This window comes from Vulpes lagopus, chromosome 14 (genome assembly GCF_018345385.1).
Source record: "Vulpes lagopus strain Blue_001 chromosome 14, ASM1834538v1, whole genome shotgun sequence".
Lineage (NCBI taxonomy): Eukaryota > Metazoa > Chordata > Mammalia > Carnivora > Canidae > Vulpes > Vulpes lagopus.
The window spans coordinates 26,205,112-26,222,253 of NC_054837.1; the positions used below are offsets into that span (position 1 = coordinate 26,205,112).

General features: G+C 56.8%; 2 protein-coding genes across 5 annotated transcripts in view; one reads left to right on the plus strand and one right to left on the minus strand.

Annotated features, from left to right (window-relative positions):
* Positions 1-11,741, plus strand: part of RASAL1 (RAS protein activator like 1) — a 31,470-nt gene extending 19,729 nt beyond the window's left edge. For 3 of the 4 annotated variants that reach the window (XM_041728328.1, XM_041728330.1, XM_041728329.1), the window contains 11 exons: positions 381-445; positions 703-815; positions 1,828-2,020; positions 5,233-5,370; positions 5,919-6,063; positions 7,227-7,399; positions 8,497-8,634; positions 8,710-8,845; positions 9,702-9,822; positions 10,657-10,733; positions 10,983-11,741. In XM_041728328.1, coding sequence (XP_041584262.1) covers positions 381-445; positions 703-815; positions 1,828-2,020; positions 5,233-5,370; positions 5,919-6,063; positions 7,227-7,399; positions 8,497-8,634; positions 8,710-8,845; positions 9,702-9,822; positions 10,657-10,733; positions 10,983-11,122 — 1,439 coding nt within the window. In that variant the 3' untranslated portion in view covers positions 11,123-11,741. Of the gene's footprint in view, positions 1-380; positions 446-702; positions 816-1,827; positions 2,021-5,232; positions 5,371-5,918; positions 6,064-7,226; positions 7,400-8,171; positions 8,327-8,496; positions 8,635-8,709; positions 8,846-9,701; positions 9,823-10,656; positions 10,734-10,982 lie in introns of those variants that run through there. The other variant, XM_041728331.1, reaches the window with a different exon arrangement.
* Positions 11,742-12,690: 949 nt separating this feature from the next.
* DTX1 (deltex E3 ubiquitin ligase 1) overlaps positions 12,691-17,142 on the minus strand; it is a 35,827-nt gene continuing 31,375 nt past the window's right edge. The window contains exons 4-10 of the mRNA XM_041729152.1: positions 16,474-16,535; positions 16,080-16,241; positions 15,741-15,802; positions 15,085-15,243; positions 14,815-14,976; positions 14,612-14,701; positions 12,691-13,977 (exon numbers count right to left, since the gene is read on the minus strand). Coding sequence (XP_041585086.1) covers positions 13,753-13,977; positions 14,612-14,701; positions 14,815-14,976; positions 15,085-15,243; positions 15,741-15,802; positions 16,080-16,241; positions 16,474-16,535 — 922 coding nt within the window. The 3' untranslated portion in view covers positions 12,691-13,752. The remainder of the gene's footprint in view (positions 13,978-14,611; positions 14,702-14,814; positions 14,977-15,084; positions 15,244-15,740; positions 15,803-16,079; positions 16,242-16,473; positions 16,536-17,142) is intronic.

A 17,142-nucleotide genomic window follows, 5' to 3' on the forward strand; every position in this document is an offset into this window, starting at 1 on the left:
GCCTACGTGAGCCCCAGACATCACATCCCAGGGATGGGTCCGCATAGGGTCTCTGAGGGAGAAACAGGGGTGGGGCATCTGGCAGAGGCCGGGCCTCCTATGTGGGGACTGTGTGTGTGTGTGTGGGGGGTTCCTACGTGTGCACCACTAGCCAGCTGGGGATGCAGTGTTGGATTCAGGTGCTGGCTGTGCTACTCTTGAGCTGTGTGACCTTAGGCAGCTCATTGAACCATTCTGGGCCCCTGGACTGTGGATGGAGTTGATGTTGCAGCTCTACCTGATTCCTGAGGCTTGAAGAATCACGACTCCCACCCTGGGTGGATGGGGTGAGGTGGATCCAGCCCCCAAATCTCAGCAAACACTTCCCTCTGTCCTCCCAGCTGACCCCAACACTCTCTTCCGTTCTAACTCCCTGGCATCCAAGGCAATGGAACAGTTTATGAAGGTGAGCAGGCAAAGGCCTGGTGGGGCCCAGAGCTTGGTTGGTCTCAACTGGGTCTCAGGGTAGCTGGGTCAGGGTACTGGTGGCTGGTGCCTGGCCTTTCCCTGAGATGCACCTGCATAGTGCCCACTACTCCCGCTCATGGGCATGCCACAGCCTCGCTCTGAGGCTCTCCCTGCACAGTCTCCCTGCCCCTGCCTCTTGGGCACGCCCTGGCCTCATCTTCAGTCCTCAGTCCCATGGGGTGCTCCTGCCCTCAGCTCGTGGGCATGCCTTACCTGCACGAGGTCCTGAAGCCGGTGATTACCCGCGTCTTTGAGGAAAAGAAGTACATGGAGCTGGACCCGTGCAAGATGGACCTGGGCCGCACCAGGTGAGCAAAGCCTCAGGGGAGAACCCTGACCCCCTGGCAGCCCCCTTGTCTGCCCAGAGCTTTATCAGGCTGGGGCTGTGCCAGTAGCCACCACTCCCTCTGGCACAGTTGCTCGGGAGCTCCGCAATTCCAGCATAAAGCCTCACCGGGAGCACCGAGATCCTTAGGCTGTGTAGGGTAGTGCTGATGGGCAGGACTCCGAAACAGCTCCTGGGTTCAAATCCCAACTCTGAGGTGGGCAAGACAGACCTTACACCTATATGGGAACAAGAAAGAAGGGATGAAAATACTGCAGGTACTAAAGTGTTATGCCATCACACACCCAATAGAACAATCATTGAGAACCTACTATGTGCCAGTCTCTGGCTGAACTGATCACTGGTCCACAGTAGGGAATAGGTGGATGCAAATCCGCCTCTCAGGGGGAGGCAGATAGTCAACTAAAGAAGGCTATTGAAGCTGCTCAGTGGAATGGAGGGAGAGAGAGTGGGGGAAGGGTTGTGGGAAGTGCCAGGAGCAGGGCAGGGGCTTGCAGTACTCCACAGGGTGCTCAGAAGGACAGCCTCACAGAGAAGGGGACCTTTCAGCAAAGACTTGAAGGAGATGAGGGAGGTAGGGAGGCAGAGATTTGGTGGAAGAGTGTCCCGGGCAGAGGGCAGAGCAAGTGCAAAGGTGGGAGCATGTGTCCAGCATGTCCCTGCTGACAATGCCCTGAACCAGAGTTGGTGATGATGTGTGATGTGGAAGGGATGGCCTCTTTGAGGAGGGGTCATTTGAGTTAATGGGTGCAAGAGTGTCTCAGGCAGAGGGAACAGCATGTGCAAGGCTCCGAGACAGGAATAAGCTCAGCATGCTTAAGCAGCAGCAGGAGCCTGGTGGGGATGGTAGGAGGGGAGGTTGTGGAGGTGGGACGGGAAGGTGGGTACTCTCAGCTCGGCTGGGGAGGTTGCTGGTGGAGGGTTCTGAGCAGACAGATGCTGGGCTCCGAGGCACAGCCACTCCGTTTCCCCAGGAGAATCTCCTTCAAGGGCACGCCCTCCGAGGAGCACGTGCGGGACGCCAGCCTGGGGCTGCTGACGGGCTACCTGGGGCCCATCGTGGACGCCATCGTGGGCTCTGTGGGGCGCTGCCCACCTGCCATGCGCCTTGCTTTCAAGCAGCTACACCAGTGCGTGGAGAAGCGTTTCCCCCAGGCGGAGCACGAGGTGGGCCACGTGTTTCCATGGAGCAGATGGGGAGACTGAGGCTGGGGAAGGGCAGCAGCTCGTCCAGGGTCACACGGAGAGGTAGGGCAGACATGGGACAGAACTGTGTGTATGGTGTGTCCTGGCACAAGTGAAGATGGCATTCCTGGCGGGTTCTGGGATCCAGACGTGGTGGGAATAACAGTAATTGTAGTAACAGGTGCCAACGCTTACCAGGGCTCGGACCTACTTTGATGTATTCCTTACCTTAGCTCGTCTTCATATCCACCCTATGGGGTGGGTACCCGTATGCTCCCATTTCACAGAGGAGGAAACAGGCTCAGAGAGACTAAGTCACATGGTCTTGGGATGGGCACCTATCTGGGTGGGCTGGCTTCTGAGTCTGCACTCAAAACCACCAAATAATAGAGTCTGGCACAAAGTAAGTGCTTCTAAAATTCAGCTATCAGAGTGAGTGAGAGAGAGCACGCAAGAACGAGTAAGCACGCTGGCTCACAGTAGGTGCTCAGTAGCGGATGCCCCAAAATAGCCTAAGTATAAAGCCCCACATGTGCTAGTGTTTTGTCAATATTGATATCAAAGTTGAGAGCTCAGCCGCACCTGGGTGGCTCAGTAGTTGAGGCTTTGGCTCAGGGCGTGATCCCGGGGTCCTAGGATCGAGTTCCACATCGGGCTCCCCGCAGGGAGCCTGCTTCTCCCTCTGCCTATGTCTCTGCCTCTCTCTGTGTGTCTCACGTGAATAAATAAATAAAATCTTTAAAAAAAAATTGAGAGCCCAGGTGCTGCCGCAGGTGAGATAAATGAACAAAGTGGTTGCAGTGTGGGTCAGCAGGGAATGGTAGGGACTGTGGCAAACTGGAGCTCCCACAGCTTGTCTTCAGGGGGCAGCTCCAGACAATCAGTTATTGTCATGTTGGAATGGGGACCCAGTATTGCCAGATCCTGAGAGTTCATTTTCTGAAGCCAACACTCTGGATTTTATGTGAGGTCTCTCATTTTTAAAATGTTGGCACTAATTCACCTAACAACAACTACAAAACAACTCCACTTTGAGCCAGTTATTACACATTTGCAGCTGGACTGGCCCGTGGGTTACCAGTCTGAGCCCCCCCGGTTTAATGGTCAGCATCCCTTCCAGGTGGCTATTGTCCTATCTTACAAATGGCCTCACATCAGGCTCTTAGGTTGTGCTGAGGTAATAGAAATGTGGACTGGGGGTTCAGTTTGTAGAAGAATCTAAGATCTGGGGGATCCCTGGGTGGCGCAGCGGTTTGGCGCCTGCCTTTGGCCCAGGGTGCGATCCTGGAGTCCCAGGATCGAGTCCCGCGTTGGGCTCCTGGCATGGAGCCTGCTTCTCTCTCCTCCTGTGTCTCTGCCTCTCTCTCTCTGTCTATCATAAATAAATCAACAAATAAATCTTTAAAAAAAAAAAAGAATCTAAGATCTGCTAAATGGTGGAGAGGTAATGGCCTAGTCCCTAAGAACTTGAATTAAGAGCTTTTGATTATGCCACGCCTCTCCCCGCATTCTGTTTACAGAGGCCCAGAGGGGTCAAGAGCCTTGGCCGAGGGTTGTGGACTTCAAGCGAGGCCTCTACTCTCCCAGTGGGGGTCTTCCCTTCTCCCCTTTGGCCCCGCTGAGGAGTGAGCTCTGGGCCTCCAAACTGTGACGTGACTTGATTTACGCCCCACTTTGCCAGGCTCTCGCCTGGGCTGGAGGTGCTAAGTGGGACACAGCTGTGGCAGGGAAGTGGAGAGGCCAGCTCCCTAGACAGTCTGGCCCTTGTGGGGGACCCAATATCAGTGACACCCAAGTGTCCTCTTGTTCTCACCTCCCACAGTTAGCAGAGGCCATGGGCAGGGAGCAGGGACATTCTCAGACCCATGAGGGTGGATGGGGTCATGGAAACCCAGGGGAACCCCTTTTTCTGCCGCTCTGACACCTGTTCCTCCTTCTTAAGAGAGGAAGTCGAAGAGCTCATATCAAAGACTCACATTACCCTGGAATATGGCAGGCGAGGGGGCGGTGGCCTTGGGGGCAGCTCAGGGTCCCAGATGAGTGGGAGTGGGGGCAGAGACCCTCCCTCTGGGCAGTGTTAAGCACCCAGCTTTTGGCAGGGCTCCCTGTGAATGCAGAGGTACCACAGGAAGCTGGCACGCACCCAGGGAAGGTATTGTCTCAAGTGTGAATACAACCCCTAAATAAATACTGGAGCACATTCTTGGGCTAAATATAGCTAGGCAAGTGTGAAAGGTGGGTGGGGAGTGATTTGGGGAGAGCCAGATGCACCCAGGATAAAGGCACACCCTCTCTCTCAGTTCCCTCTGCTGGCGCTGGGGGAACCAGTCTCGCTTGCAGGTAGGTGGCCCAGGCCTGGCACTCACAGAGGGGCACTGTACTCTACAGGTTGTAGGAGGCAGGGGCTGGGGCTAGGGGGGGCACACAGGACTGGCTCAGGAGCCAGCTGGACTGGATTCACTCCTGAGCCTGTTTCCTCATCCAGAAAATGAGGGAAATAATACGTACGCCGTACGCTGTACGCCGTGGGATTGTTAGTTCAGGCTGGTTCCTGCCGCTCAGCAAGTGGTCCACAGGAGAGTGCAATGCGGGGAGAGTGCGATGAAGAGCTGAGAGTTCCAATCCTGCCTGGGTTCAGGTCTTGGCTCTGCCATTTACAGCTGTGTGGCCTTGGGCAAGTGGCCTCTCTTTGGGCTTCAGTTGCCTTCTCTGTAAAACGGAGATAGAACCCCTCCCAGGGTGAGTACTAAATAAATGGATGCAGAGGTATCTGGCGTGGTGCTGATAATGCAATAAATCATAGACCAGGATTGAATTCTGCCTCTAGTCACCAACTATGTCACCTTGGGCAAGTCTCCTGGCATCTCTGAATTTCTGCTTCCTCGTCTGTTAAAGGGGAATATGATGCTGCTTCGTCTATAGGGCTGTGCCCTTCGCACGGTGCTTGGCACAAGGCAGACTGAGGATGTTGGGCTCAAGCTGATTGTGCAGGATTGGTATTGTCACTTTATTTTCCAGGTGGAGAAACTGAGGTCCAGAGAGAAAAAGCCATTTGGCAGACCAGTATGCTCTCCTGGCCCATCTCCCATCCCACTTCCCCTTGCACCACCCACCTATAGTCCGTGCTGCCTCAGTTTCCCCATCTGGGCAGTGGGTTCCTGGGGGCTCCTCTCACCTGCTGCTCCTCTTGGCAGGACGTGAAGTACCTGGCCATAAGTGGCTTTCTCTTCCTGCGATTCTTTGCACCTGCCATCCTCACCCCGAAGCTGTTTGACCTCCGGGACCAGCATGCGGATCCCCAGACCAGTCGCTCACTGCTACTCCTCGCCAAGGTGCCGAAAGTGGAGTCCCACATCCTGGGGGTTCTGAGCCAGGGAAAAGCGTAGGCATAGAGCTGGAAGGCCAAACTTGCAGAAGACCCAAATGAGACTCAGAGAAAGCAGTCTGAAACACCCATTAGCCCTCCATCCTGAATGGGAAGGCATTCATTCATATGTTCTCCAATTTCTTCTCTTGAAAAGAAAACCCAAGCCTTCCAGGAGGAAAGCAGGAAGCGGGCTAGTAGTCATTTATACCTTAGTATGAATTAGACCATCTTTGCCAAGTGGCCATATTTTGAGGTTCCGATGGGCTCCAAAGTATGCATGATAGGATCAGGCAGTCCTGGGGAGGGGAATCGGGCTCCAGAGGGAACAGAATAAGGGCACCAGGGGTGCATATCTGTCCACAGGGAGGGGTAGATACTGCTCAAAGCAGATGCTGCCACGAGTCTTCTTTCATTGAGCACTGATCTGAGATTCAGGGGCTCTGTTCTGGGTTCACAGACAGCCCTTCCCCTGCAGTGACCTCGGCCCTGGCATCCCCTGCTTCTTTGCTCCAGGCTGTGCAAAGCATTGGAAACCTGGGCCAGCAACTGGGCCAGGGCAAGGAGCTGTGGATGGCCCCTCTCCACCCTTTCCTGCTGCAGAGTATCTCACGTGTGAGACACTTCCTGGACCAGCTGGTGGATGTGGATGGGGAGGAGGGTGAGTCCCTTGTTCCTGCCACATCTGGCTTGTCACTCTATGGACCCTCGGGACCTGCCTTTCCCCACCCCACCCCCAGAACTGAGACTGTGGACCAGTGGGTCAGCTACTCAGTCAGCTAACATCTCCTGGCCCCTACTGTGCTAGGTCCCAGAGATGAACAGAGCTCAGGCCCTGTCCTCCAGGCCATCCCAGCCAATGTGGAGGTGTGTCTGAGTGCTGTTGCATGCTGTGCAAGCAATCAAAAAATATCTCTTAAGTGCTTACAAGACACTTCCAGGTGCTGGGGAAACAGCAGCAGAGAAGACAGAAGAAATCCTGCTCTCATGGAAGTTTTATCTGAGCAGGGACCACAGGCTATAAACAAGATGAGTTAGCATATAATGTAGTATGTCCAGGAATGACAGCATAAGGAGCAAAAAGAGGGAAGAGAATGTTGGGGTGGGGGTGGCAGGTCCGACTTTTAGGTAGGGTGGACAGAAATGACCTTTGTAGGGTGTTCTTGGAGCAAAGACCTAAACGAGGACAGAGAGTAAGCCATGAAGATCCCGGGGAAGAGAATTCCAGGCTGGGAACCGCATGTGCAAAGGCCCTGGGGTGTAGCAACAAGGAGGAGCCAATGCAGAAGAGTGAATGAGGGAGCACAAAGGAGAGGTAGGGGCCAGATTGTGTGGGGCTTCGTAGGCGGCTGAGCTTTGCTGTGCAGTGAAATGGGACGTGGGACAGTTTTAAGCAGAAGAGTTGGGGCTAAGTCTGTATCACAGTGTGGGGCCCAGGGCAAGAGATAGTTGGATGCAAGTCACATAGGAGGAACCTGTCCTGATGTGAAACCCTGGTTGTGGCATAGCAGGGTCCCCATGGCTGGCATTGGGGAGGGACTCCCCAGGGTGCCTAGTTGGCAGGTATTCCCTGGACTGACTTCATGAGGCATGCCGCCCTGCGGGCTGCCTGCACCACTGTCTACAGAGCTTCAGGAGAGGGACTGTTGTGGCCTACTTTGTGCTCCTCACCCCACCTCCAGTGATACCTGGAGGAGTGTAGCGCAAGGCTGTCCTGCTGTCCATCATCCTGCCTCATGCTCAGCCATAGAAGCCCAGGGTACAGGGGCAGGGCAGGTTGGGCCTGGATATGAGGGGTTCACTGTCCCCCTCCCCGTTTCCCAGAGGCTGGGAGCCCAGCCAGGGCCCTGGTGGCCCCCTCGGTGATTGTTCGGGAAGGTTACCTGCTGAAGCGCAAGGAGGAGCCCGCCGGCCTGGCCACACGCTTTGCCTTCAAGAAGCGTTACTTCTGGCTCAGCGGGGAGACCCTCTCCTACTCCAAGAGTCCTGAGTGGCAGGTGGGGCTCCAGCCCACAGTGGAGGGGTTTCCAGTGGTGGTTGCCCTCGTAGAACTGCCTCTCTGTAACCAGGGGGAAACTGAGGACAGGATGGGGCAAGGACGTAGCCAATCCAGAGTCTCAGGCCAGGCTCTGCTCATGCCTTTGTGCCAGTGTGGGCACAGGACAGACACAGGTACTACCTACATTCACCATCAGACATCCTTCAGAATGTGCACCTGTAGTGGCCTGCACACCACCCCCCAGGTGTGGACATGCCCAGGACATAGACAACGGTAGCCGCCCTCAGGTGCTCCCACCCGCTCTATGCCCACACGCTATCCTACTCCCATAAAATTGAATCTGCTAGCTCAGACGTCTCCGCCTGGCTGTGTAGGTACACGCATGCTGGCATTTGTTCGCTCACTCATTCATCAAACATTTTTTGGGTGCCTACTATACACTATGCAGTGTTCTAGGCGCTGGACATACAGCAGTAAAGAAGACATAAAATCCCTGTTCTCCTGAGCTTGCCATTGAAATCCACAGCAACTCAGGCACCTGCTGGCACGTTTGCATTTCTGTGTCTGCCCACCCGTGAATAGTAGCTAAGGCTGGACAGGGTGTGGTTGCTTATTATTCCCACTTCGTCAGCAAAGCAGAGATTCTAGAGTTCCAGTCCCCGGTTTCCAACCCCAGCTCCACTAGCTGAGTGACCTCGGGAGGGTCAGGTAGCCTGCTGCGCCTCAGTTTGCTCGTCTGCACATGGACTCAGCCCCAGAAATGTGTGTAGGTTGATAAATGTGGAGTGCCGGGAAGCACGTCCCCTCCGCGCGAGCCCGCGGTGGCTATGCCCATTGGTGATGGTGATGGAAGCTGGTGCCCCGGGAAGTTGTCGCTGCCTTGCAGTGATGGGGCGGAGCCGGGGACTCGCCGCATGAGACAGTGGTAGTGCACCCGGATTACAGATAACACAGGCTCTGAGTGTCCCACTCCGGGGTCGGGGGCGGGGAGCGTGGCGGGGACATCCCCTGATGCACGTCCCCAAAGGAAAGCTGTCCCTGGGCCCCGCCGCTCCGGCCCCCAGCCCACCCTGCAGCGACAGGCCTGTCTCCCAGATGCGCTCCTCCATCCCGGTGTCGCACATCCGAGCCGTGGAGCGCGTGGACGAGGGCGCCTTCCAGCTGCCGCACGTGATGCAGGTGGTAACGCAGGCAGGTGCGGGGGCGCCGCACACCACCTACCTCCAGTGCAAGGTGAGGCGCCAAGGATGGGGCGGAGGGCGTCCCTCGGGTCCCACCCCAGCCCTGACCGCCCCTCCATCCCTGCAGAATGTGAACGAGCTCAACCAGTGGCTGTCGGCCCTGCGGAAGGCCAGCGCCCCCAACCCGGACAAGCTGGCCGCCTGCCACCCCGGTGCCTTCCGCAGCTCGCGCTGGACCTGCTGCCTCCGGGCTGAGCGCTCAGGTGAGGGGGCAGGGCGGGCTCAGGTTCCTCCCTCCCTGCCTGTCAATCAGCGGTGTCCCACCTCCGCCTGGGCTGGCTGTGCAACCTGGGGCAAGTTCCTTAACCTCTCTGTGCCTCAGGCTCCTCAAGCATGAAATGGGGTTAATGAAAGTATCTGCTTTCTTAGGTTGTTTCGAGGATGGAGTGGGTTGATACACACAAAGCACTTAGAACACTGCCCAGCACATAGTGCTCATTACATGTGAGGTATTTTTTAAGCACCTACTATGCGCCAGGCATCTAGTGGTACACAGGCGTGAGGCTTGCTCTGGAGGCAGACAAGTGAATAACCAGACAATTGTAATAGTCTTAATAAGTACCAAGGTGAGGCCTTTGAGGCTCTAGGGAATGCCTCTGACCCAGCCCCAGAGCTGGAGATCAAGGAGGGCTTACTGGAGGAGGTGCTGTTTATTTTTTTTTTATTTTTTTTATAAATTAATTTTTATTGTGCTGTTTAGATGTGACCTGAGAAGAGTAGGCATTAAGCAGTGAAGTTGGTGACAAGGATGGGGTAAGGAAGTGTTGTAAGTGGAGTAGAGAGCATGAGCAAAGGCCCGGTGGTGGCCCAGGAAGAGCTGAAAGATTGAAAAGGGTCTGTGTGGCTGGAGCCTGGACTGTGGGAGGAGCCTGGAGGGGGAGAGAGGCCACTGCTCTGCTGGGCGGGAGTGGAGGCAGTGGAGCTTGGTGAAAGTAGTAGGTTGGGAGAATGACTTTAGAGGCAGAAGGGTCGGGGCTTGGAGACCATCTGCCACGGTTGGGGGGGGCGCTTCTGGAGGGGCGAGGGGAGGTGGTACTGATGGTGCCATGTTCCCCTCAGCTGCTGGTTGCAGCCGCACACACTCGGCCGTCACCCTGGGGGACTGGAGTGACCCACTGGATCCCGACGCCGAGATCCAGATGGTGTATCGGCAGCTGCTCCTGGGACGGGACCAGCTCAGGTGGGAGCCCCCATCAGGCCCACTTCCCCCTCTATGACCAGCCAGGCCAGCTGCCCCGCATGGCCTGCCGTGTTCATTTATTCATTCTCTCCGTACGCTTCAGCTGAGCTCCCGGATGCGGGGTGTGCAGGCTCAAGGGGAGGACTGGGAGGCATCCTCAGGCAGGCCCCAATGCAGAAGTGGATCTTGGATCTTTTAATAGCTGGGCCTCCTGAGACATGGGCACAGGCCTGGGATGTGTTCCTGTTCCTTCTTGGTGGGTTTCCCCACTATTCTAGAGTTTTGTTCCAACTCCTCCTTGAGTAGGTTCTGAAGCTGCCCTGGCAGGCTTCGAATTCTGGGCTAGCCACTTACTGGCTGTATGATCTTGGGCATGTTGCTTATCCTCTCTGTACTTCTGTTTCCTCATCGGGAAAGTACGGATAAGAATAGTACCTTCCTCATTGGGTTGTCCTGAGGGTCAAATGAGCTAATACAGGTGAAGCGTTTTGTAGATGCCTGGTCACAGCTTTCAGTAAGTGGTAGCAGTTATTATGCTGTGCAACCTCGGGCAGGTTACTTTACCTCTCTGTGTCTCAGTGGACTGTATAATGGAGCCACAAGTAAGTACGTACCTCAGATACATTTTTTTTTTGTTATAATTAAATGAGTTAATACACGTGAAGGGCTAATAATAGTGTCTGGCACTCTAAGTATTTGCTGTGATGATGGTGGTGGTGGTGGTGACTGAAGGGAACCTGTGGTGTCTCCTGAAACCACCCGGAGAATCTCTGGGGTGGTGAACAAGATTGGGAGTCAGGGACTAACCTTATCGTTCTCCCTTTCAACTGCCAGGATAAAATTCCAGGAAGATCGCAGCATAGATTCAAGTCCGGAGGCAGACACAGAGAAGGGCTCCAGGGCCATGGAAGGTAAGAAGCTAAGGAGGTCCCCTTTCTTTGCCTTCTCTGCCACCTCCCACAACTTGCCAAGCACACTCCTATGTCCTTCCCCATGAGTGTCCCATTTGCAGTTCACCAGCAGGTGTGGTGAGTGATGGGACAGAGTATGGGGGCTCTCAGGGCTAGGGCCAGTCTGGAGCCTGAGCAAGCCATTGGGTCTGGGTTATGGCCACCTGCCCAGCCTGGCTGAGCCCCCGTGGTTCCCTGTCTCCCTTGTAGGGGCCTGTCCTGATGCCCTGGCCCAGCAGAGAGCGGCAGCTGCCCGCCTGCTGGAGGTGCTCGCAGATCTGGACCAAGCGCACGAGGAGTTCCAGCAGCGGGAGCAGCAGAAGGTGGCCCTGGGCCCCCTTGGGCACTGAGGAGATGCCAGAACCAGCCCGGAAGGAGGAGGAAGGAGCCAGCGGGTCCTTCTCAGCGCACCCTGGCCCCTTGGGGTTGTCCTGTACCTCGTCGACACTGTAGCGTGGAGGCTTCCAGAGATCTCCTAGTCTCAGTGCCCTAAGTCCAGAGCCCTTAGCATGGAAGGCCTCTGGCAGGGAGCTGGCCTCGTACTGAATGAATCTCAGTTTCTGGGCTGAGGCAGATGGGAGTGGGCGGGATAAGGAGCTTGACTCATTTGGCTCACCAGACTGGGCTCTTCCCACACCAATCAGGCCAGCCTGGTCCTGAGCTGCTGCATACAACTGTACCTGAATCCCTGACACCTATGTGGGCCTGGTTGCCCCAGTCAGGCACTAAAGAGGCTCAGCCCTTCCTGTTTTCATGTCTGCCAATCCGTTAAACCTCATTGATCCTCCTGAGCCCTGCTGTAGCCAAGAGTCTTAGCCACAAGCTTCCAGAATCAAGTTCCCTCAGGAATAATGGAGGCTTGGAGCCCAATGTCCCAGACTCAGACCCTTGGAGCCTGGGAAACCTTGGGCTAGGCTTTCATCCCATCTTTTGGCCTCATTTCATGCTGTATAAAATGAGGAGTGTCTAGATGTGTGGTTGTCAAACTGAGGTCCACGGAGCTGGCTTGGGAGCCAGGGAGGGCTTTCTTAGACCGTGGTCCAAAGCTTACTCCCTAGGTTGTCTTCTAGCAATGTGGATTCCAGGACCCCACCCAGACTTTCTGAATCAGAATCCGAGGGAGTGTGGAGGCAGGGATCAGGATTTTTAACAAGGTCCCCCTGGTGATAAAAATAACATGAGATTTGATGATCACGGGGCTGGGCAATGTTGTATATTAGGGTTTGAGGTGAGATTTTGTTTGAGAATGAATCATAGAGGGTAAAATGTTTGGGAACACCCAACTGACAGAACTGGAAGGGCCTCCAAGGACTCATTTCTGGTTTTGTGTGACTAGAGGGTGGGACAGAAACCAAAGCTGATCTGGAGGTAAAGGGGACCGGGAAAGATGCGGCGCGATCCCAAGGATGGTCAGCAGGGGTCGCCTGGAGCCGCAGCCACCCAGCATCCTGGGATGCTGCTGAGCTGATGGGAAGCTTGTTGCAGATCCTGGATCTGTTCCTAGACAGACTGGGTCCTCCTTCTTTAGGGCAGGGGCTGGGGTCGAAGCAGCCGATCACGGTGTCCCCTAGCTCCTTCATGGCTTCCCAGAGGCTCTCAGCTCCCAGCGCAGGTCCCTCATCCCCAGTACTGTATCGGGGAGCAGCTGCATGCATTGTCTTGTGCCGTGCTTCAGAACAGCACCTTCAGCCCTGCCCTCTTGGGGACTAGGACTGGGAGGGTCTGCCTCTGTCACCCTCACACTCCTCCCTGCCTACCCCAAGAGAATTCTGGGGACCCCTCCATCTCCAGCTGCCCATTGCTGAGAGGGCCAATGGTCCTGGGGTCATATTTTGTTGCAAGCTCCTGGATGAGGTGGACCAGAGGCCCCCAGGAACAGAGTCACCCACCCACCCCCCTTTGGCAGGAAAAGACTGAGTGAGGAGGAGAAAGACCATTTATTTCTCCACCCACAGTGGGACTGGTAGGTTTTCAAAAGAGCAATCGCTGGCGTCCCTTTAAATCTTGGCTGTCTTCCACCGTGGCAGCCAATCAACAGAGGCGGAGCTGGTGAGTTGCCTGGGCAACAGGCCCCTGGTTGGCCAAGACCATCAGCCACCCCACTGCCCACTCCCAAGGAAAGGGAAATGGACTCTTTGCTGTCCGGTCTGCTTCTCAGCCCTGCTGGCCTAAGCTAGGCCTCCTCGTCTTACTCCTGAAGCCAGAAGCTCCAGCCTTTGGATCTCGATGTTGGGAGTGATTTGATGGAGAGGATGGGGTGGGGAGGAAAGGAGAACAGTGCCTTTATCTGGGACAGACATAAGGCCCAGGGATGAGAAGGCAGAGGAAGGACGTCAGAATCCCAGAAGGATGAAGAGACACAAGCACAAAATAAGATCCCTCTGGTCCCCCTGCCTCTGGCCCGCTCCTCTGCAGAACTGCTCTGATTTGGGGCTCCTACCCCATAGGCCCTACAACTGCCCATTGGTGGGTGGCATAAGTGGGAGGAGGCTGAGCTTCCCAAGGGCCCCTTTCCCCCCTAGCCCCAGCGGGCCCGCAGGTGTATGACCCGAATCCTGCTTGCTGACAAGCCTGTACAGATGTGATAGAGACACAGATGGGAATCCGGATGGAGTATCACAGGGGTCTTCTGTCTCTTCCCCCCCAGTTTGGGGGTAAGTAGAGGCACGTGGGTGTGCGTGCATGTGTTCAATAGGACACGTGTGTTTGCGTGAGGGGGTGGGGCTCTGTCTTTTTGGTAGGGAGGCTGCTGTGGTTCCTGGTACTCTCTTGGCCACCCTCTCAGGGAGCTACAAGTCGGAGCTGGCTGGCCTGCCATGTTCCTATCATTCCAACTCCCACCAGCCAAATCCCCAGAATGCTTCTGGCTATCACAGGCTCCTCCCCAGCCCTGAACTGGGGCCACCAGGACACACCTGGCGGAGGGAGGCAAGTGCCAGACCAGGGGCCAAGCAAGAGGGAAGGCGGGCAGCCTTGGGCCTCAGGCCTTGGCTGCAGCCTCGGATACACCCTGGGCTGTGAGCTCAGCCAGCACGTTGTCTAGGTAGCTAGCATCCGGGTAGCCATGGCCTGTGAGGTTGGATCCAAACTCGGTCTTGTGGTGGATCTCATTCCACACCACGGTGTCCGACTCGCCCGTGGTGCTGGAAGTACCGATGGTGAAGATAAGTCTCCGCTCCCAGGCGGTGATGAGCAGCCTCAGCACCTGGCGGGTGGGCACCAGGATGGGCATGTGGGTGAGTGGCCTGAGCCCCTCCAGCCTAGCCTCCCTCCTTCCCTGGCCACGCTGTGGCTCCCTCAGCTGCCCTCTGTGCCCTGCAGCATTGCCAGTGGCCGCCCAGCTTGGCCATTTCCTTAGATGGACTCCCAGTAAAAGCTCTTTACAGATCATCTGCCTCTCTCATCTGGGTCTCAAACTGAAGACCCTCAGCTGTGTTTGATTCACTAGATAGCCATTTGGTGACTTCTTAGGCAATATTCAAAAATCTGGAGATGTCACATGAAAATCAGAACGCCTGGCTTCTCTTGAAAAACAAAAAGTGAAGCGGACAAGCCAGAGTGTGATGGTGAAGAGCGTGGATGGACTGCCTGGGTTGAAATCCAGTCTCTCCCACTTACTAGCCGTGTGACCTTGGGCAGGTTACTCGCCCTGTCTGAGGCTTCTCAGGGGTCAAGACCTTGACCTCACCAAGCTGGAAATGAAATGTGTGTGAAGCAACCAGCAGGGCTGGACAAGCCCTGGGAGGTAGTGGTCCATGCTGGTGCAGGGAGGAAACAGGGATTGCGGGTTAGGGGGACCCTGGCCTGCTCCCGCACCCCTGCACCCTCAGGGCACCCACCTTCCGGCCCTTCTCGTTGTTGGGCAGATAGCAGTGGCGCGGGAAGCCTCTCGCGGTGAACTTCTTGCCTGGGTTGGGGTGCTCAGGGCCCTGTGGGGAGGGCGGTGGGGGCTTGAATCATGAACAGATGTGAGGGGCCTCTGCAGGGTTCAGAGGAGTTGAGGTCAGGGGTGGGGGGTGGCATGCAGGGGTGGGGTGCTCACCTGGATGCCTGTGGGGATGTCGTAGACAATGCGGATGGTCTGGGTGTCAGCGAAGCCCGGCAGCGAGTGGGGGATGAGATGGAACTCCATCTTCCCGGGCGGCTGAGTGCCTGTCTTCTCTCCGTAGATGGCCTTGCAGGTGGGGCACTGCAGGCTGCCATCCTGGCACGGGGAGGCTGGCGGTGAGGCCCCCAGGCATCCTGGCCCAGCCCCTCTGCCTGCGCTCCATCCCCACCCCCGCCCCGCTGCCCACCCCCCAGCTCCACCCACCTTGTTGCCATTGGAGTACATGGCCACGAGGCACAGCAGGTGGTACATGTGGCCACAGCGGCCCAGGCGGCCCACGAGCTCGGGCCGCACACCCTTGTGCCGAAGCACGCCCTCGTAGCCCGATGCTGTGGCCAGGCGCTCCATGCAGATGGTGCAGTCCTGCGGGGGCACATAGGGGAGACTGAGGACTGGCCAGGACAGGACACCCTCGGGTCAGCGCTGCCCCTGGGCGGGGCTGGGCCCCCAGTGGTGGCAGGCTGCCCCACCTCCTGGGCGCATTTGGCTAAGGGAGAGGACAGCCCCCTAGGCGAATGCAGATGCATGGCAGAGGAAGACGGGGCTGCCTCACACCCCCTCCAGAGGGGATTCAACGCTTAACTATCAAAGGCAGAACTTAAACACTGCATGGAAAATATGGGTGAAAATCGGATACAAAAACTGTCCATCGTCAGAAGACTGATAGGCTTCTATGAACTTGAAGCATTTCCGTTTATCAGAAGACCTTGCATAGAGGAGAGAAAGCAAGCCCGCAGGCTGGGAGGAGATTGTAACACACAGACCCACGGGAGGAGTGGGACAGGATGGGAGGTCAGGGGCTGGGGAGGCGAGGCTCACGCCCTCTGCCCAGGCCTCAGGACCCTCCAGTGGGGGCTCACCTCATCGGGTGGGTTCTTCACCTTCTGTATGTACCTTCGAACCACATCCTCGGGGTTCTTACCTGCAAGGACACAGCGGGGTGTGCTCGAGGGTGCCCAGAGTCTCCCCCTCAGGGCGTGGCTCAGGATGGGGTCAGGAGTCAGAGTGGGGTTGGCAGGAGTCACCTGTCAGCGGTTGCTGCAATCGGAGTTGGTGGCAGAGGGGATCAGGGGAAAGGGAGCTGAGACCAGGAGGTGGAGGTGGAGTTCTAAGTCCTAAGAACAAACTGGAGTTGAGGGGTTGAGAGGCTGGGGTCAAGGGTTAGGTCAGTGGGGTCAGGGTCGGCGCGGAGGGCGTACTCTTCTTGAGGTGCTTTTTCTTGGTCTTGCGGCACACCCCGGGCACGCCGGGCACGGGCTTGACGTCGCTCTTGCTCACGGGCGGCGGGTGCAGAATGGGCTTGGGGGCTCGCGTGAGGCACACGGGCAAGCCGGCCGCACACAGCAGGATTCCGGTCATCCCTGAGGGGGGCGGGGCCGTCAGGGGGCGGGGCGTCCTCCCGGCCCCGCCCCCCGGGCCTCCCGCCAATGGGCGGGCGCCGGAGGCCTCGCCCAAGCCCCGCCCACCCGCTCGGCCTTCGGGTGCCTCCTGCGGGCCCCGCCCACCGGCCCCGCCCAGGGGCGGAGCCACGGGCAACAGGTGGGGCCGCCTCCTCGCGGGCCCCGCCTGCCGTCCCTCCGGGCTGGCTCTCACCTGCCAGGGCCGGGTGGACCGGCCCGGTACCATTCAAGTTCTTCACCGGGAGCGCGGGGACCCTGAGGGGAGAAGAGAGGCCGCAGCTGGACTCCAGCCCCACACACCGCATCAGGGGATCCTGCCTTCCTTCTGGCTCCTGGACGTACTCGGCCGTCTTTGTGGCCTGTCCCCAGCACTTGGAATGATCACCGGTGACACAGACATCCTCTACTATTGGGTAGGGTGTGACAGGGACCTCTGCCCCAGTTATCACGTAATGGACCCCTAGACTCAGTACAGACTCTTCCCCACCCCTCCGCTGGCCTCTCTTGTGAGAGCTTGCCGGCCAACAGCTGCCTTTCGCTGGCCACTGTGCCTGAAGCCCAGCTATTAGTAATGCAGCCATTTCAGCATTTCTGCCAAGTTTGCTATATGGAGCCCTCGTCCCCATAAATGGTTGTGGGAAAGAGGCACTCAGGGATCAAGTAAGGTATGAAACACTTCACTGTCTCCTTGAAAATTCACAACATACATGAGTACACTGAAGGCTCTGATAAGTCTTGCATAAGGAGATATGATTAGCAATGATAAATCCAGGTTTTCCAAATCCAGGTTTTCTCACCTTGGAGGGGAAACCATGAAAGTATTACCGACAAGCTTGTGCAAGTCACTTCACCTCTGTGACCC